Source organism: Neoarius graeffei, chromosome 5, assembly GCF_027579695.1.
Source record: "Neoarius graeffei isolate fNeoGra1 chromosome 5, fNeoGra1.pri, whole genome shotgun sequence".
Lineage (NCBI taxonomy): Eukaryota > Metazoa > Chordata > Actinopteri > Siluriformes > Ariidae > Neoarius > Neoarius graeffei.
The window spans coordinates 48,591,647-48,610,780 of NC_083573.1; the positions used below are offsets into that span (position 1 = coordinate 48,591,647).

At 42.7% G+C, this 19,134-nt stretch overlaps 2 protein-coding genes across 7 annotated transcripts in view; one reads left to right on the forward strand and one right to left on the reverse strand.

Annotated features, from left to right (window-relative positions):
- LOC132886023 (cortexin-2) lies at window positions 1-241 on the reverse strand. Its single transcript, XM_060920560.1, has one exon. It carries the CDS (start codon window positions 232-234, stop codon window positions 1-3), a length of 234 nt encoding a protein of 77 aa, XP_060776543.1. The 5' UTR covers window positions 235-241.
- Window positions 242-14,089: 13,848 nt separating this feature from the next.
- Window positions 14,090-19,134, forward strand: part of phf20l1 (PHD finger protein 20 like 1) — a 39,003-nt gene continuing 33,958 nt past the window's right edge. For 5 of the 6 annotated variants that reach the window (XM_060921877.1, XM_060921882.1, XM_060921880.1 and 2 more), the window contains exons 1-4: window positions 14,090-14,214; window positions 15,248-15,384; window positions 15,469-15,655; window positions 17,873-17,968. In XM_060921877.1, the coding sequence (XP_060777860.1) occupies window positions 15,302-15,384; window positions 15,469-15,655; window positions 17,873-17,968 (366 nt within the window). In that variant the 5' untranslated portion in view covers window positions 14,090-14,214; window positions 15,248-15,301. The remainder of the gene's footprint in view (window positions 14,215-15,247; window positions 15,385-15,468; window positions 15,656-17,872; window positions 17,969-19,134) is intronic. The other variant, XM_060921879.1, reaches the window with a different exon arrangement.

A 19,134-nucleotide genomic window follows, 5' to 3' on the forward strand; every position in this document is an offset into this window, starting at 1 on the left:
TCAGGCAATGCGGTAGTCAAATGTGTCTTTCTCCATATAGTCCGTCCATGTGGAAGAAGGCATGCTGCTGTAGGGGTCCAGCAGGATGCGGAAACAGCGTACAATCAGCAGACCCAGGAAAATGAAGAGGAGCAGCACAAAGACGAAGGCTGCCTTTTGCTCAAGGGTGAGGAAAGGGATGGGCTGAGTCGCCCCAGAGGCAGACAACGTGCTGCTGTGGAGATGCTCTGCCATCCTTACCTTCTCAATGCACTCTGTAACCCACAAGCCTCCCTCACCACGGCCTCAGTGGCATGTAGCCATCACGTCAAACCTCAGAGTCAACAAGTTTCCTGTCAGAAGCATTTTAATACCATTAACTTAAGTTTCATTTATTTATTTTTTTAATATAGAAATTGCTGAGCACTATGAAAACATGGTAGGAGTTGAATTTTGGAGAAGGTTCTAGAAAGAAATAAACTAAAATAGTAACTCAAAACAGAACGTGTCATGTCATAACCCATCTGTACCCAGTGTTCTTTATAACAATACTGCAGGTTTAAAAATAACATAGGAAAGATGTTGTTACGTAAATATTTGGTGATGAATTTAGATGGTTTGTATTGTGTACGTCATACGTATCCTTTTTTTTTTTTTTCTATAAGCATGTCCCACTCTGTGCAGAAATATCCACATTGCAACAAGACTCTACATATCAGGAAACACTTCAACACATTTTTAATAAACGGCTTATAATTTAGTGAAATGGCATGAAAAGGTGAGCTGGTATTTTCTTAATCGAATATGTTAAAATAACTGGCTCCACCGGAGGGTGGTGACCCTACAATGGTACACTTCTTTGATGTCAATACCCAATAATAGACCCGGCACTCCCTGCGAAATTTCACGATTTCATAATGTAGGAGCATTTTTCATATTCCACCCCTGTAACTCTTAAACTACTCATATTTATCTCATTTTATATCTATAAGGAAAATTATGCTGAATGTAATTCCACATACTAACATGGAGACACATGTTCACACAGCAAAAAAAAAAAAGAAAATAAATAAATAGACAAATAAATAAATAAAGAAAGAAAATCCAGTAACTCACATGCATGTGCTCACATTTCTGTTCCAAGAATTATATTGTACATGCAGCAGTATGGGTAGTGTTTTACCTTGTATATTTTCATATTGATTAGTACTATAAATAATGCTATTCGCTATATATTATATAAGCCACTATCCTGTCTCTGGCTCGTACATCAATGACTTGTGTAGATGGGAGCTTCGTGTTCCATGTCACTAGCAGTTTGGAATGCAATGCAATCACTCACTTACCTGTTGTGGAGGAGCAGCTACAAAAGACCCGTCAAAGGCAAGCAGATGGACGCCAAAAATAAACTGAGAAAGTCTCAGCATCCATTATGACTCCCCGCCTGAAGCCATACGTTTTCTCAACTTTTTAACGCCGTCCCTCAATTAATTCAGAAATCAAAATAATAGCTTCTGTTCCTTGCTTGCATTCCTGGCTTTTGTTGTGCAACTCCCTCTCCCCCTTACCAGATGAGTGTGTGGTGGTGTCATATCACCCATAGCAACCAGTTGCCATAGCAATTCCTCAAAGTGTGTTCACTGAATGCTGGGCGAGTGAGAAAGATGTGTGATCCAACCGAGGCTCGCTGCAAATCACTGTTTCAGTGAAGCATGAAGATTCAATAAGGGCTGAGGAACGTGTCATATCAACACATCATAGTCATCATCTCTGACTTGAGTCATGGCCAGAATAATAATCCATTTTCATTTGGTGTGTCTCAGGTATTAGTAGAATTAGTAGAATTATTAATTCTACTAATTCAATTTTTTTTTCTGTTAACCAAAGAGAAGCAAACGAAGCTTCACAGAATTACATGTCTCTAAATGTGAGCTATCTTTTATTATAGCACAATACATATCCTGTATTAAACTAATATCCGATGAATATCCTATTAATAACTTTTCAATGAAATGAATTTGCTGTGAATATAAATTCAAGTTGTTTTTTTTTTTAAATTTCATATATTTAGAGGGATAAACTCCACAAGAAATCAGGGTGAAATACACAGCCTCAAATTCCTTGACTGCGCAGTGTTCTGGATGTGAGGATTTGAGCACTTCTGTAACATCATCTATGATACAAATTCAAGTGTACTTGCTTTCTTTGAAGTAGAATAAGCTAAAGCCAACCTGACATTTATGTTTGCAGTCTTTTTATGATATATATGATCATTTTATTCATTCATTTATTGACAGGCTGGATTATTATCTTAAAAACACCATGATTATGAATGCTAGAAATGGAAGATGATGTTTATTGCTGTGATCAAGCAAGGCCAGACTTTTACCCCATGCCACAGAAAGAGCATGGGGTAATCTTCACACGGACGTTGTACAACGGGCACACATGTAGTACTTTTGTGTCACTTAATAATAATAATAATAATAATAATAATAATAATAATAATAATAATAATAATAAAAATTGCTTATGATTGCTTTCTATCACATTCTGTGAATGTGAACATTGAGGTGTATTCCATTAAGTGCCACCTGAAGCCAAAATGGTTACTAAATAATCATGCACATGTTATTATAATGGTAGATAATTATGTTACACAATTATTTGAAGATTAACAAACCTGTTGTGAGTTTTCATTTATATGGACTCCATATCCATAATTTCATGGATTTTGAGTCACTTCTTCTAAATTTTGCAGAGGTCCAAGTTCATATAGAGTCAGTGTTCTTGACTTCAATCCTAGCAAGACAGGGCCTCAGAGATTAGAGTATAATCTGATCATACTGGATTGCTTTCAAACATAACTCCTATTGCTATGTGGGCAAAAAAGAAGAATGACTGAATTTGTGTCAAAGTAATACAGCAAGTACACAAAGAATACTTGAGCTTGACACCATGATGCAAAAAGCACTAAGAACCCTGCAGACAGTGTTCAGATTTTCAAGTTTTCCCAAATTTCATCAACATGATATCTACCCAACAACAGGAAAAACAAGCTGAATGAAGTGTAGACAAATATCCAAGAAGCCATCTCCCAATTCTACTATACTACCTTTTCTGCTATCTTTGTACTGGGAATGAAATGAACTTGGAATGTCATAGCCAGAGGTAGCAAATTAATGTTACAGGACTGTTTACAATGCACTAGCTCGGACCAGTTGAACCAACACATCGAAACAATATACACTAAATATGTGGCTAAATGTGGAATCCATAGTGCAATACATCATAAAATATGTCAGTGTAGCTACATAAGATATGCGCACTACCAAACCAAAACCATGGATGAATGATCAGATGCAAATCAGGCAACAAGGGGACACTTAGTGCAGACAGAAACAACCTTGGCCTGGCATTAAATGTCCAAAACCCAAGTGAGGAAAGGGAACCATTCCAGGAGCAACTCATATCTACAATGCATGTGACAGGAAAATACAGTCAACAGAAACAAAGCCACAAGCGTAACAACCAATAACTACTCACTGCCAGACAAACAGAACAATGATCAATTTGAAATCAAAAACAAGAAGCAAAACAGAGAGTCACAGCACCTACTGTACCAAGACCCAAAGGTTTGCACTATCCATGGACAGAGAGAAATCTCTGACAAGAATGAACAGCCACAAAGTTGCTGGATATTATAGGATTTCAGGCCGTGCGTGCAGACCATCTGATGGCCAGCTAGCCATTTCACTCGGTATATGTCTGATACAAACTGCTGTCCTGACCTGCTTGAAGACTACAACTACTGTCCTGGTGAAAAGGAATTGCTCATTATGTATATGTAAATATTGTTAACCCTCAGGACCACTACGACTCACCAGAATACCTTCTTGCTCATATGCACATCTATACCGACACCTTCAACAAAGTTGAAAATTGACTGTATGGTGCAGTATTCGACATGAACTCCTTTATCATATAGCCAATAGACAGTTCCTGTCTGTTCAGTGCTAAGTTCCAAGTAAAAGGGAACACTGGTGGTTATCCAATGTTCATAGGACCATATTTAGATATGTAACTTTTGTTCTATTTCACCCATCCTTGCCAACAGGAGTGGAAAATATTGACTGGATAACATATGCAACATGCCATGAGAAACCGAGCCACCTTAGGACTGATTGAACAGGTGTTCAGATATGACAGCCGCATTCACGCCACTGGGAGGGGCAATGTGGTAAAATAACAGTTGGTCTGATGATCAAATAGCCACTCTCTGTAGGCCACATACTGGTCATAACACTCAGCTGGCCATAACACTCAGCAGGTTCCCCGTCATGAAATGATGAGTGGTTAATTAGTTAGTTGGAAAAAAAGTAGGTGATGACACTGAGTAGAAATCCTGGTTCAACCGTAATGCCAGTCTGAAGTCAGGTGGCAACCAATACATGTACTGCGAGCTTATTGCCAAGGCATGCAGTTCTCCCACTACTTTTGTTAGTGTGATAGATATTAAAGAAAGGCAGTCTTTAAAGAAACAAATGTCAGTTTGGCATTGTACATGGTCGCATGGGGGAGCAGAGGAGTCTTTAAGGGACTCCAGTAAAATGGTGAGATCCTACACAGGGCTCTTAGGGGACCCAGGATCTATATGATGTACAGTGGTGCTTGAAAGTTTGTGAACCCTTTAGAATTTTCTATATTTCTGCATAAATATGACGTAAAACATCATCAGATTTTCACACAAGTCCTAAAAGTAGATGAAGAGAACCCAGTTAAACAAATGGGACAAAAATATTATACTTGGTCATTTATTTATTGAGGAAAATGATCCAATATTACATATCTGTGAGTGGCAAAAGTATGTGAACCTTTGCTTTCAGTATCTGGTGTGACCCCCTTGTGCAGCAATAACTGGAACTAAACGTTTCCGGTAACTGTTGATCAGTCCTGCACACCGGCTTGGAGGAATTTTAGCCCATTCCTCCGTACAGAACAGCTTCAACTCTGGGATGTTGGTGGGTTTCCTCACATGAACTGCTCGCTTCAGGTCCTTCCACAACATTTCGATTGGATTAAGGTCAGGACTTTGACTTGGCCATTCCAAAACATTAACTTTATTCTTCTTTAACCATTCTTTGGTAGAACAACTTGTGTGCTTCGGGTCGTTGTCTTGCTGCATGACCCACCTTCTCTTGAGATTCAGTTCATGGACAGATGTCCTGACATTTTCCTTTAGAATTCACTGGTATAATTCAGAATTCAATGCTCCATCAACGATGGCAAGCTGTCCTGGCCCAGATGCAGCTAAATGGGCCCAAACCATGATACTACCACCACCATGTTTCACAGATGGGATAAGGTTTTTATGCTGGAATGCAGTGTTTTCCTTTCTCCAAACATAACGCTTCTCATTTAAACCAAAAAGTTCTATTTTGGTCTCATCCGTCCACAAAACATTTTCCAATAGCCTTCTGGCTTGTCCATGTGATCTTAAGCAAACTGCAGATGAGCAGCAATGTTCTTTTTGGAGAGCAGTGGCTTTCTCCTTGCAACCCTGCCATGCACACCATTGTTGTTCAGTGTTCTCCTGATGGTGGACTCATGAACATTTAACATTAGCCAATGTGAGAGAGGCCTTCAGTTGCTTAGAAGTTACCCTGGGGTCCTTTGTGACCTCGCCGACTATTACACGCCTTGCTCTTGGAGTGATCTTTGTTGGTCGACCACTCCTGGGGAGGGTAACAATGGTCTTGAATTTCCTCCATTTGTACACAATCTGTCTGACTGTGGATTGGTGGAGTCCAAACTCTTTAGAGATGGTTTTCTAACCTTTTCCAGCCTGATGAGCATCAACAACGCTTTTCCTGAGGTCCTCAGAACCCTCCTTTGTTCGTGCCATGATGCACTTCCACAAACGTGTTGTGAAGATCAGACTTTGATAGATCCCTGTTCTTTAAATAAAACAGGGTGCCCACTCACACCTGATTGTCATCCCACTGATTGAAAACACCTGACTCTAATTTCACCTTCAAATTAACTGCTAATCCTAGAGGTTCACATACTTTTGCCACTCATGGATATGTAATATTGGATTATTTTCCTCAATAAATAAATGACCAAGTATAATATTTTTGTCTCATTTGTTTAACTGGGTTCTCTTTATCTACTTTTAGGACTTGTGTGAAAATCTGATGTTTTAGATCATATTTATGCAGAAATATAGAAAATTCTAAAGGGTTCACAAACTTTCAAGCACCACTGTACCTCATTCACAGATCACTTTCCACCTAAGAACATACAAAGACCATGTACTGGAGGGTTTTGCATGGAGGAGTGTCTCCGAGTCTGCTGGGTTGGATAGAAAACAATAGTTATTGCCAGTTTTGGTGAACATGATACCTGTAGCTGTTATGTGGCTAGCCACAGGGTGGACAAAAAAGTTTAACTTGTGTGCATGCGTGTGCGCATGCATGCATGTGTGCAGTCAATCAAGTTAGTTAGTTGTAAAGCACATTTAAAACAAAGTTTGCGTTGCCATTGACTTTACTGTAGCTGCTTTCAGACGCTGCTTGTTTGTGTGTCTTTCTGCCTTTAGTTTTGTGTTCAGTAAGTGAAACGCATGCTCAATTGGGGTGAGGTCAGGTGACTGACTCAGACATTTAAATTACAAAAAATTATGTAACTTCCTTTACTTATAGACCCGACTGTATACTTTCCCACTTGCTGACAGTCTGCACTGACATTTGCAGTCAAGTTTGTGAAAAGAGTATTCGACCCTGTTGTTTAACAGTTTTTCACATTGCTGACAATCCCATTTAATTACCTTCTGATAGTATGCCAGCAGGCAATGTTGGAAAAAACAGCAAAAGTATTATCCACCCCCACCCTATAAAGAAGCCACTCCTCCAAAAGACATGGATGTGTCCTTCAGCAATGTTTCTTCGGCTTAGATTATGTGGGACGTTCACCATACAAGTTCTTGTAACTATAAAAATGTTAACATATTCAAACAAGCACATAATTGTAAAGTTGTAATCTTGCCTTGCACTCAGCCCTATTCTCAGAGCCATCTGAATAATCAGAATTGGTATAAGAAATAATTAATGAGTAGTTTTAGACTCTTAGCCTGGGTGATAAAACTGCAGGTGTTTTCACTGTTTATTTTAATATTGGTGGCTGAATTGGAGTGATAAAAAAGAGCCACAAAACAAAAATAATGGAAAGTATTGGAAGGATTGGAACCATAAAATTTTGGGCAGGACAGTGCAGGCCAGGAATAAATCATAGTCTTATTATGCATAATGATGTTTAACTATCAGCAATATCAATTTGCAATATTGCACCTGCTAGGAGAAGTGAAATGAAACAACTACTGCTGAAATTTCAGCAAATGAACTCAGTAAACTTGAACTATTAAAATACTTTGTTGTGGCATACTGTAATATGACTTGTAATTCTTGCACAGATGGTCGTAAATATGTCGGATAATCACAAAACTTTATGCATTGTCTCAGTTAGCCTGCACTGTTGTTCAGGGAATTTTTCAAATTCAGTCATTTGTGGAAATGTTTGTGGAGGTCAGAAATATCAAGTAGGAACTGTATAAGAGACGAGATGAGCAACCCAGAGCCGTGTGTGTGTGTGTGTGTGTAATAAATTACAATCTCTGAAAAGCGAGAGTGTAGAAAATAGGGGGGACGTTTTGAGTTGTCCTAAGCCTGCCTCCCATCTCCGCATTTTCCCCACAAACCTTCAAGTATTACACGATCTAAGTATGTGTTGCGATGCTACAATATTTGCTAACCATGCTCTACACCTGTACACCAACAAATCCTGTGTAACAAATGTATTAATTGGCCTTGTACCTGCGCTAGTAATGTGATGTTAGTGCAGCACACAACCGCGAACTTGTCACGGGAATCATAAAAATACAGACCAAACAACAAATTAGTACCAGAATCACTAAACATATCATAGATATATCAGTACAGAGATCTGCGATGTGTTTCACAGGGTAGTTTTCCTTTAAAGTTTATTAAAAGTACATTTTGAATTTAACTCAAATTAGTATAAATACGGGGCAGCACGGTGGTGTAGTGGTTAGTGCTGTCACCTCACAGCAAGAAGGTCCTGGGTTCGAGCCCCGTGGCCGGCGAGGGTCTTTCTGTGCGGAGTTTGCATGTTCTCCCCGTGTCCGCGTGGGTTTCCTCCGGGTGCTCCGGTTTCCCCCACAGTCCAAAGACATGCAGGTTAGGTTAACTGGTGACTCTAAATTGACCGTAGGTGTGAATGTGAGTGTGAATGGTTGTCTGTGTCTATGTGTCAGCCCTGTGATGACCTGGTGACTTGTCCAGGGTGTACCCCGCCTTTCGCCCGTAGTCAGCTGGGACAGGCTCCAGCTTGCCTGCGACCCTGTAGAACAGGATAAGCGGCTACAGATAATGGATGGATGGAGAGTATAAATATGCAGGTGATTATAGAAAACTCAAGGTTTTTTTTTTGGAAACTTATGACTTTAACTTCACTACATTTGAAAGGCACATATCGTACTTTTTACTCCACTACATTTCTGTCAAGGTCCTCGTTACTTATTACTATGAAGCAGCTTTGAAAGTGGATTTTTTTCCCCTTTTCTTTTCTAAAACGTGATTGTTTTTTTTTCCGCAGGTGACACTGAGACAGCCGATCAGTAATCACTAGGGTCACGTCAAGTCCATAGACTACAAAATCAAGTTCAGTGATTTCTCAGCAGCATTATTTATCACGATCAGTTGATGGCAGAATGGAAGGAGGCAGTTCTTCTGGGGAATCCACACGCTCATGGCTATAGCTGGAACCCATGTTTCAGTTTTCTGAAAGGGTTAAAGATTCGTTTTGTTTTAAATGTTTGCTTTGTTTGCCAAAAACGAACCACATCACGGCCTACAAAAACTCACTGTCCAACCTGCGGAAGCATATTGAGGGATATAAATGTTTTATTCCAAGAGAAAGCCTGCAGTGAAGCTGTCTGTGCTTTTAGAGCTAGCGATAACGTTGCAATAGCAATACGGTCTGGTTAGTCAAATGACTTTCTATGGATTTGCCCACCAGGTTGCCATCGCCTTCTCCACGGCTAATGATAACACATAGCTAGTTAACGTGGACACTGTCAGTTAGCATGTAAAAACGGAGTTATGCTAACATGAATAACGTTAACTTATCTGAAGTCCTTTCAGAAATCTCTCATCTCATCTCATTATCTCTAGCCGCTTTATCCTTCTACAGGGTCGCAGGCAAGCTGGAGCCTATCCCAGCTGACTACAGGCGAAAGGCGGGGTACACCCTGGACAAGTCGGCAGGTCATCACAGGGCTGACACATAGACACAGACAACCATTCACACTCACATTCACACCTACGCTCAATTTAGAGTCACCAGTCAACCTAACCTGCATGTCTTTGGACTGTGGGGGAAACCGGAGCACCCAGAGGAAACCCACACGGACACGGGGAGAACATGCAAACTCCACACAGAAAGGCCCTCGCCGGCCCCGGGGCTCGAACCCAGGACCTTCTTGCTGTGAGGCGACAGCGCTAACCACTACACCACCGTGCCGCCCCCTTTCAGAAATGTTTTAGCAATCTTGCCAAATAAACAGAATGTAGAAATCTTTCTTTTCTAGTAGCGTTAGCTACCCAATATGATTTCAAGTTGGAAAAGAGTTTGCTAGCATGTCAGGTGGAGTTTCACTGACTAGCTAGCTTAACGTTAAACCACCATGATGGCACAGCATGTGTTCATTTTGTGAATTCACATTTCTGTCTTTGGTAATGGCATTAGGTATTGTAAGCATTGTGGCAATAATACAACGATGCGTTGACAGAAAATGTACTTTCAATACTTAAGTATTTTTAAAAGCAAGTACTTCAGTCCTTTAACTTAAGTAAAAATTTGACTGGACAACTCTCACTTGTATCAGAGTAACATTTGACCAGTGGGATCTTTACTTTGACTTAAGTAATGAAGTTGGGTACTTTGTCCACCTCTGCCAATATACTACTACTACTACTAGTCAGGTTGATGTCTCAGGACAATGAGAATGATAACGCCAAACGTTCCTATCCAACATGCTAGACTCCAGCTCGTCGATGTGTTGCAGACCTGTGTCTCTGAGGAGCGTGTTGACAAATGTTGACTGTGGTCTTCCGTGTGACGAGGAACCGTGGATTGGCTGCCAACTGACTGTGTGGTGGGCAGGCGACGACATGTCTCTGAACATGTGACCAGCAAGATTGAGTCTACGGATTCAAATAGTATCAGAGACTTTTGGTAGTTTACCATATCGCGTCTTGTTGTCAATTCTGTCTCTCCAGCTAAAATTTAGAACCTTCCTCAACATGCGGGTATAGGTGCCATCTAGAGATATCTCTTCCTGCTTGGTCAGTGACCAAGTGGAGCTTCCATACAGAAGGATCGTTTGGAAAAGTTGCTTGGAATAACTGTATCTTGATCTTGTTTGGCATATCACTAGTCCAGATTTTGTTGAGCTTGTGGAGAGATTTCCAGGCAAGGGTTTGGCGAGTATAGATCTCTCTCTCTTTGTTGCACTAACAGCCAAGGTATTTAAAATCTTGATCACCACACTCAGTCAAGGCTGCCAATATGCCAATCTGCCAATATGACCAATAAATACTGTTAAGACATGACTGTGAGAATGAAGTAAAAATGGCAAATAACATAAGAAGATAATCCTGTTTCAACAACTGTCCAAAATAGAAAGAAAGAAGAAACATATAAAAGAGAAAGATGCACTGCATAAGAGAAAAACTGAAATAATCTCTGAAAAAAATGATAGTAGTAAAAGAAAAAAGTAAGAGAATGAACTGCAAAAGAAAAAAAACAATAATAGTGAAGGGGAGTGCTATAAAGATATGTAAGGAATGGGGTAAAGGTGAGAAAATAAGAGGAAGTAATGAAAGGGGGGAAAAGTCAGGAGATACTTTTCTTGTGGCAAATTTGATCAGATACGACTGTTTAAAGTGCACATCTTGGGTATATTTAGGAGCAAGATCAATGTAATTATCTTATTTTATATTAAACTTTGGTCAAATATCTGTCGCATTTTGTGCAATTTTTTACCTTGTGCAATACCAGAAAAATTCAGTTGAAATCAAGCCATTTGAGGCGAATTGGTCCGCCTCTGAAAAAAATTTGGCATGTGGATTTCCCAGCAAACAGTGATTTTCGTGACGTCACATGCGGGACGCCTCCTTCTGAATCCCATGTCAACGCTGGTTTGTTTATGAGAATACGACCTGGTGGTTTTCTGCAAATTTCTTCAACGTTATCACGTAATTATTAAAATGGTTAACAGATGTATCGTAGGAGGGTGTAGCAACACCAATCATGATGGGATTAGTACTCATCGTTTCCCAAAAGACCAGACAATGAGAGAGAAATGGGAGCGCTTTGTGCAAGGCACCCGGAAAAACTGGCAATATGCAACAGACCACAGCATCATATGCGGGGCTCACTTCATAAAGCCCGACGACTTTGAGAACTATTTGCAGTGGGAAATGGGCTTCAAGAAGCAACTTGATCTGAGAAAAGACACAGTTCCATCTGTTAGAATGCCCAAAGCAACACCATCTCCATCTGTGTCAGCGTCACCAAAGGAGCCAGCCATGTTCGTCTCCCCTGACAGAAGGCAAAGTGTGGCATCCACTGAGGCCCTCGAAGCCGAGGACCAAGCAGAGCCAAGAAAAAGACCAAGAAAACTGGCAATTCACAAGTTGACTGTTGGCAGGGTAAGAAATAAGAGAGACTATACTCTAAATTAGGTGTTCCTGTGTTTGTGTGGTACACGGATAATGTTATTTATTGACACACACAAAAGTAAACATGGAAGCGCTGGGTGATGATCCACTTACTTCACATGTATCAAGGGATATGCGTGTCAGGGCTTGAGATCTTGGGACCTGACAAACACATGAAATGTATATACAACCCTGCTTAGCCGATTCCATGTGTGTAGCTTATGAAATCTTTCTCCTACAGTAGCCAGTACTCTTCTAAATGAAGAAATATATAAATACATAATAGTAATTAGAAAAAACATGATTTATGTTACAATAGATAGATGATCAAAATTGCTAGCTGCTAAACTTGGTCTACACAGACTGTGCACTGAATCCATGCAGGGTCTCTCAGCCTGCTGGTGGATCCGCACGTGACGTCACGAATCTGGATCAATCTGGCTCCAGACTCCCTTGGGATTTTTCCAGACGCGTTTTGTTATTTTATTTTTTTCTGCTGTAGACAGATGGCCTTGTGCAAAATTACCCTTCTGGATGAGTGTGTAAAGGGACATACTTTCATATAAAAAAACAACAACACTAAATTGGTCCAGGATATGCCCTTTAACGGCAGCACGGTGGTGTAGTGCCAGCGAGCCCCGGAGCGCTAGCTAGCCGGCCAGCGAGCCCCGGAGCGCTAGCTAGCCGGCCAGCGAGCCCCGGAGCGCTAGCTAGCCGGCCAGCGAGCCCCGGAGCGCTAGCTAGCCGGCCAGCGAGCCCCGGAGCGCTAGCTAGCCGGCCAGCGAGCCCCGGAGCGCTAGCTAGCCGGCCAGCGAGCCCCGGAGCGCTAGCTAGCCGGCCAGCGAGCCCCGGAGCGCTAGCTAGCCGGCCAGCGAGCCCCGGAGCGCTAGCTAGCCGGCCAGCGAGCCCCGGAGCGCTAGCTAGCCGGCCAGCGAGCCCCGGAGCGCTAGCTAGCCGGCCAGCGAGCCCCGGAGCGCTAGCTAGCCGGCCAGCCAGCCCCGGAGCGCTAGCTAGCCGGCCAGCCAGCCCCGGAGCGCTAGCTAGCCGGCCAGCGAGCCCCGGAGCGCTAGCTAGCCGGCCAGCGAGCCCCGGAGCGCTAGCTAGCCGGCCAGCGAGCCCCGGAGCGCTAGCTAGCCGGCCAGCGAGCCCCGGAGCGCTAGCTAGCCGGCCAGCGAGCCCCGGAGCGCTAGCTAGCCGGCCAGCGAGCCCCGGAGCGCTAGCTAGCCGGCCAGCGAGCCCCGGAGCGCTAGCTAGCCGGCCAGCCAGCCCCGGAGCGCTAGCTAGCCGGCCAGCGAGCCCCGGAGCGCTAGCTAGCCGGCCAGCGAGCCCCGGAGCGCTAGCTAGCCGGCCAGCGAGCCCCGGAGCGCTAGCTAGCCGGCCAGCGAGCCCCGGAGCGCTAGCTAGCCGGCCAGCGAGCCCCGGAGCGCTAGCTAGCCGGCCAGCCAGCCCCGGAGCGCTAGCTAGCCGGCCAGCGAGCCCCGGAGCGCTAGCTAGCCGGCCAGCGAGCCCCGGAGCGCTAGCTAGCCGGCCAGCCAGCCCCGGAGCGCTAGCTAGCCGGCCAGCCAGCCCCGGAGCGCTAGCTAGCCGGCCAGCCAGCCCCGGAGCGCTAGCTAGCTAGCACCAGCCAGCCAGCCCCGGAGCGCGCTCAGTAAACTAGTAAATACAGTAAAGGAAAAACTTATAACGGGCCATGTCTCAACAGACTAAGAAGTTATTTCAATGACATTTAATAACATTTTGTTTATCCTGAGGACCGAAAGTAAATGAAAATGTGAACAAATCTTAGCTGTCATCCTGGTGGAAGCAGGTAAACGTCGTTCTCTAAGCCTGCTAACCTCAATTTTTGCAAATACCTCTCCCTCTGCTCGCCCTGTAAATGCCCTACGTCGCTGGATAGTGAAGGTGTTTTCTGCATCTCGCTCCTTTTTCTTTTATGTTTTTCGTTTGTCGCCTTCCTCGCATTCAAACTGATTCGAGCCGTGCAGTCCAAAATGGCAGCATCACATGACTTGGTCACGTGAGTGAAATACCTCAATATGAGCGCTCTGGAACGAGTGACTTCCAAGATGGCCTCGCAGACCGCAGTGTTACTATTTTTAGCGTCATCTCGGAGCACTCGCGATGAGAGTGGTAAGATGGCGGCCAGATGGCTTCACTCGTCTCTCCAGAGGGTAACAGGCTGTGAGCTCAGTGAGCGGAACGCACGAGCATTAAAAAAAAAAAAGGCGGGAGGAAACACCCTCCCACTACGTACGATCGTGCGTCTGTCCTCACGTGACATGTGCGTATTACGTCATTCCAGAGGTTGCTGTACGTGTAGACGCCCCCTGTTTGGTTTAGCTAGCTGGCTTAGGGTTTAAAATGTCTCTGAGCAGAAGAATGAAAAGACAGCAGTTTAGGAAATAATAGCTAAACCCTCAATGAAGTTTCAAAGGTAAAGCCAAGTGCATTTTATTTAATTAATATGTAAATAGCACGCCAGAACTTCTAATGCTTTTCATAGGTACCGTTACTGTATAATGAATGACCAAAAGTGGCCTGTCATTTTTATTATGTATATAATGTTAATTTAATCCCCTGGAAGCGCCTGAGCGAGTCCAACACCTCAGCTCAGATCAGCTGGTACAGTCTGAGCGTCCAGGAGGGTCACTTGCTTCTCTAAAGTTTCTTGTTTTAACTGTTCATGTGTATATGGCTGTCTGACTACTATAGGTATTCTTGAAATAATTACTCACTGACTAACTCGCCATTTAGAAATGCAAGCTATAAAAAGTGAACATATATCGATTGCCACTGCTAGCGTTAGCGAGCTAGCTGGTAAGTTTTTAATGGTCCTTGGCTAGCTAGCTAGCTAGCTAGCCAGCCCGCCCCACAACGGGCTTCCACAGCTTAGTAACCCTTTTCAGACCATACTAGCGATTATCAAACACACCCAGACCACTGCATGTCTGTGAAATGTTTAAATGTCGACTGCAGAAGCTACAGTTTGTCTGCAAATGACTACAGCTTGCTAAGTAATGTTAGCTGACTGGATATGTGCGTAAGCTAGTCACTTTTTAAGGTCTTGCTAGCAAACTTTCCTTGTCTTAAAAATACCACAGGACGAAGGTGTTTGTTCTGATCTTAGCATTAAATTATTCTGCACCTATAATCAGCCCTATTGACAGATTAACTTTCTAGTGCGAGTAAAACTTTTATGAAAAGTGACTTTTTTGTTGTTGTTGTTGTTTGCTCAGCTGAAACTGAGTCAGTAGTTGTTCAGTTATGACAGCTGATTTAAATCATTCTTCGACTTCATGAGAACAACCTGAACCTGGATATCTATCTGCTAAAAACAAACAAAAGCTATTAAATGATTATTTACTTTGCTATTTGTTGCATATCCAGTGTCCTGTTCCTTGTTCAAAACAAGGCTACTTTGTTTTGGATTCACTTTCTTTTTACCCTCATTATGTGTTTATGTACAGGAGGCAAGTGTGTGTATGTCCTGAGGAGAAAGAATTAACCAGATCACCTTGAACATGAGTAAGAAACCCCCTAACAGGCCTGGGATTACTTTTGAAGTCGGAGCCCGAGTGGAAGCTCAAGACTACTTACAAAAATGGTAACGTGGAAGAAAAAAAAAATCAAATTATGTAGTTTTGTTTTATGTACAGGTTACATTTTTCCCCTCCCCCTGACCCTGAAGGTACCCCTCGCGTATAGAGAAGATTGACTACGATGAAGGGAAAATGCTTGTCCATTTTGACCGCTGGAGCCATCGCTATGATGAGTGGATTTTATGGGACAGCAACAGGCTACGTCCACTAGAGCGACCCACACTACGTAAAGAGGGGCTGAAAGAAGAGGAGGATATGACTGTATGTCTTCATAAAGTAAATCATGTGTATGCACTGTAAATCACACTGGGAGGGGAAAAAAGTGTCTTGTCAAAGTATTCATCCCCCTTGGTGTTTGTCCTGTTTTGTTGCATTACAAGCTGGAATTAAAATGGATTTTTGGAGGGTTAGTACGATTTGGTTTACACAACATGCCTACCACTTGAAAGGTAAACATTTGTTTTATTGTGACACAAACAATAATTAAGATGAAAAAACAGAAATCTGGAGTATGCATAGGTATTCACCCCCCCCCAAAAAAAAGTCAATACTTTGTAGAGCCACCTTTTGCTGCAATTGCAGCTGCAGGTCTCTTTGGGTATGTCTCTATTAGCTTAGCACATCAAGCCACTGGGATTTTTGCCCATTCCTCAAGGCAAAACTGCTCCAACTCCTTCAAGTTAGATGGGTTGCATTGGTGTACAGCAGGGGTCTTCAATCCTATCCGCAAAGGGCCGGTGTAGCTGCAGGCTTTCATTACAGCCAAATTGGAGGCTCACTTGATTGTTGACTGGAGACGAGGGTGAAATGATTAAACAAGTGAAATCAGGTGTAGCTCCTGCTTGGTTGGAATGAAAGCCTGCAGCCACACTGGCCCTTTGTGGATAGGATTGAAGACCCCTGGTGTACAGCAATCTTCAAGTTATGCCACAGATTCTCAATCGGATTGAGGTCTGGGCTTTGATTAGGCCATTCCAAGACATTTAAATGTTTTCCTTTAAACCACTCCAGTGCAGCTTTAGCAGTATGTTTAGGGTCATTGTCCTGCTAGAATGCAAACCTTCGTCCCAGTCTCAAACCTCTGGCCGACTCAAACAGGTTTTCCTCTAGAATTACTCTGGATTTAGCGCCATCTATTTTTCTTTCGGCCCTGACCAGCTTTCCTGTCCCTGCAGATGAAAAAGAGCCCCACAGCATGATACTACCACCACCATGCTTCACTGCAGGAATTATGATCTCAGAGTGTTGGTTTTGTCCCACACATGGCATTTCCCATGATGATCATAAAGTTCAATTTTCATCTCATCTGACCAGAGAATCTTCCATGTGTTTGGGGAGTCTGCCATATGCTGTTGGGCAAACTCCAAACATGTTTTCATAAGCAATGGCTTTTTTTCTGGTCGCTCTTCCATAAAGCCCCATTCTGTGGAGTGTATGGTTTAAAGTGGTCCTATGGACAGATACTCCCATCTCCACTGTGGATCTTTGCAGCTCCTTCCGTGTTATCTTTGGTGTCTTTGTTGCATCTCTGATCAATGCCCTCCTTGCCCGGTCTGTGAGTTTTGGTGAGCGGCCTTCTCTTGTCAGGTTTGTAGTGGTGCCATATTCTTTCCATTTTGCTATAATGGATTTAATGGTGCTCCCTGGGATATTCAAAGTTTGGGATATTTTTTATGACCCAACCCTGATCTATACTTCTCCACGACTTTGTCTCTGACCTGTTTGGAGTGCTCCTTGGTTTTCATGTTGCTTGCTTAGTAGTGTTGCAGAGTCAGGGTCCTTCCAGAACAGGTAGATTTTATACAGATATCATGTGACACTTTGATTGCACACAGGTGGATCTTAATCAACTAATTATGTGACTTATGAAGTGAATTGGTTGGGCCAGCTCTTATTTAGGGGTTTCATACAAAAGGGGGGAATACTTATGCACACTCCAGATTTTTTTTTTTTTCCATCTTAATTAATTATTTTTTGTGTCACAATAAAACAACAATTTTCACCTTTAAAGTGGTCGCCATGTTGTGTAAATCAAATGGTGCTAACCCTCCAAAACTCCATTTTAATTCCAGCTTGTAATGCAACAAAACAGGACAAACACCAAGGGGGATGAATACTTTTGCAAGGCACTGCAGCTTAGACAAAAGATGAATTCAGTGACCATGCTGGTTGACTAGCAAAACCTAACTGGAGCAACTGACTTGGTCTTGTTGGTTTTTTGCTTGCAACCAGCCTGCAGTTGTGTTTTTGTTTCTACCAGTGGCCTGGCCGTGGTTATTAGTTTCCATTAACCAAAATGTGCAGGACAGTGACAAAGAACGTTCTTGTGAAAACTTGATGCTTTTGGAAATTTAGGAGTTTGGATAGTAATTGGAGGACTTGAATGACCATTTAATTATGTAGATGAAAATATGTTCCTTAATCTCATTAACCATTTGTTAATGAGATTGGTAATTGAAATTTTTTTTTTTTCTTTGCAAACATTTCTACCAGGAGAGACTCGGTGAGATGAGATCATCTCGCCTGCGTGAGCTTCCTGGAAGTACAGAGAACACAGAGGACCAAAAAGACTTGCCACAACAGAGACAAGTACACGCATCAACTGCCGATCTGCCCAGATCTGGCTTTCTAATAACTGCTTGTCTCATCACTGTTTGGGTTTCCCCCCTCCATCAACTACATCCCTGATTCCAAAAAAGTTTTGACACTGAGTAAAATATAAATAAAAAGCAAATGCAATGATTTGCGAATCCTTTTCGACCTGTATCAAATTGAATACAGTACCAAGACAAGATATTTAATGTTCAAACTGAAACTTTTGTTTTTTGTAAATATAAACTCATTCTGAATTTCATCTCTGCAACATGTTCCAAAAAAAATTGGGACAGAAGCAGCAAAAGACTAGGAGATTTAAAAGAAAGAAAGCACAACTTTATTCATCACACACTTGTGAAATTTGCTTTCTGCATTTAACCCATCTGAAGCAGTGAACACACATGCGCGCGCACACACGAGCAATGAGCGTGCACACATACCCAGAGCAGTGGGCAGCCGTGCTAACAGCGCCCGGGAGCAGTTGGGAGTTAGGTGCTTCGCTCAGGGGCACCTCAGCCCAAGGCCGTCCCATATTAACCTAACCACATGTCTTTGGACTGTGGGGGAAACCGGAGCACCCGGAGGAAACTCAACGCAGACACGGGGAGAACATGCAAACTCCACACAGAAAGGCCCTCGCCAGCCGCTGGGTTCGAACCCAGAACCTTCTTGCTGTGAGGCGACAGCGCTAACCACTACACCACCGTGCTGCCTATGGTGGTGTATTTGTGGAATACGTTGGATTAGATAAAACTTTATTGATCCCTTTGGGAGGGGAAATAGAAATAGAGAGAAACTTCTAGATAAATTAAAATAAATTAAGTATTTACATATACAAATATAAAAGAATAAGATATGGGGAGGGGGGAAGTGGGGTTAGGGTAAGTGTGCGTGTGGGGGGGAAGCAGGAAAGATATTGCACATTGTCCAGTATTGCTTATTGTTAGGCTAGGCTACTGGCTTACATTCTACAGGTAAACAAGTTCATTGGTAATTGGAAAGGCTCAGTTGTTCACAAGCAAGGCTGGTGCGAGGTTCATGTTCAGAAAAACTGTGTCAAATAGTCCAATAGTTTAAGAACAGTTTCTCAATGTTCAATTGCAAGGAATTTTGGGATATGACCATTGACGAGCCATAATATGAGAAGATTCAGAGAATCC

What these genes read in the sequence shown, in the direction of transcription:
- LOC132886023 (XM_060920560.1), bottom strand. Translation starts at nt 234, where the DNA reads ATGGCAGAGCATCTCCACAGCAGCACGTTGTCTGCCTCTGGGGCGACT.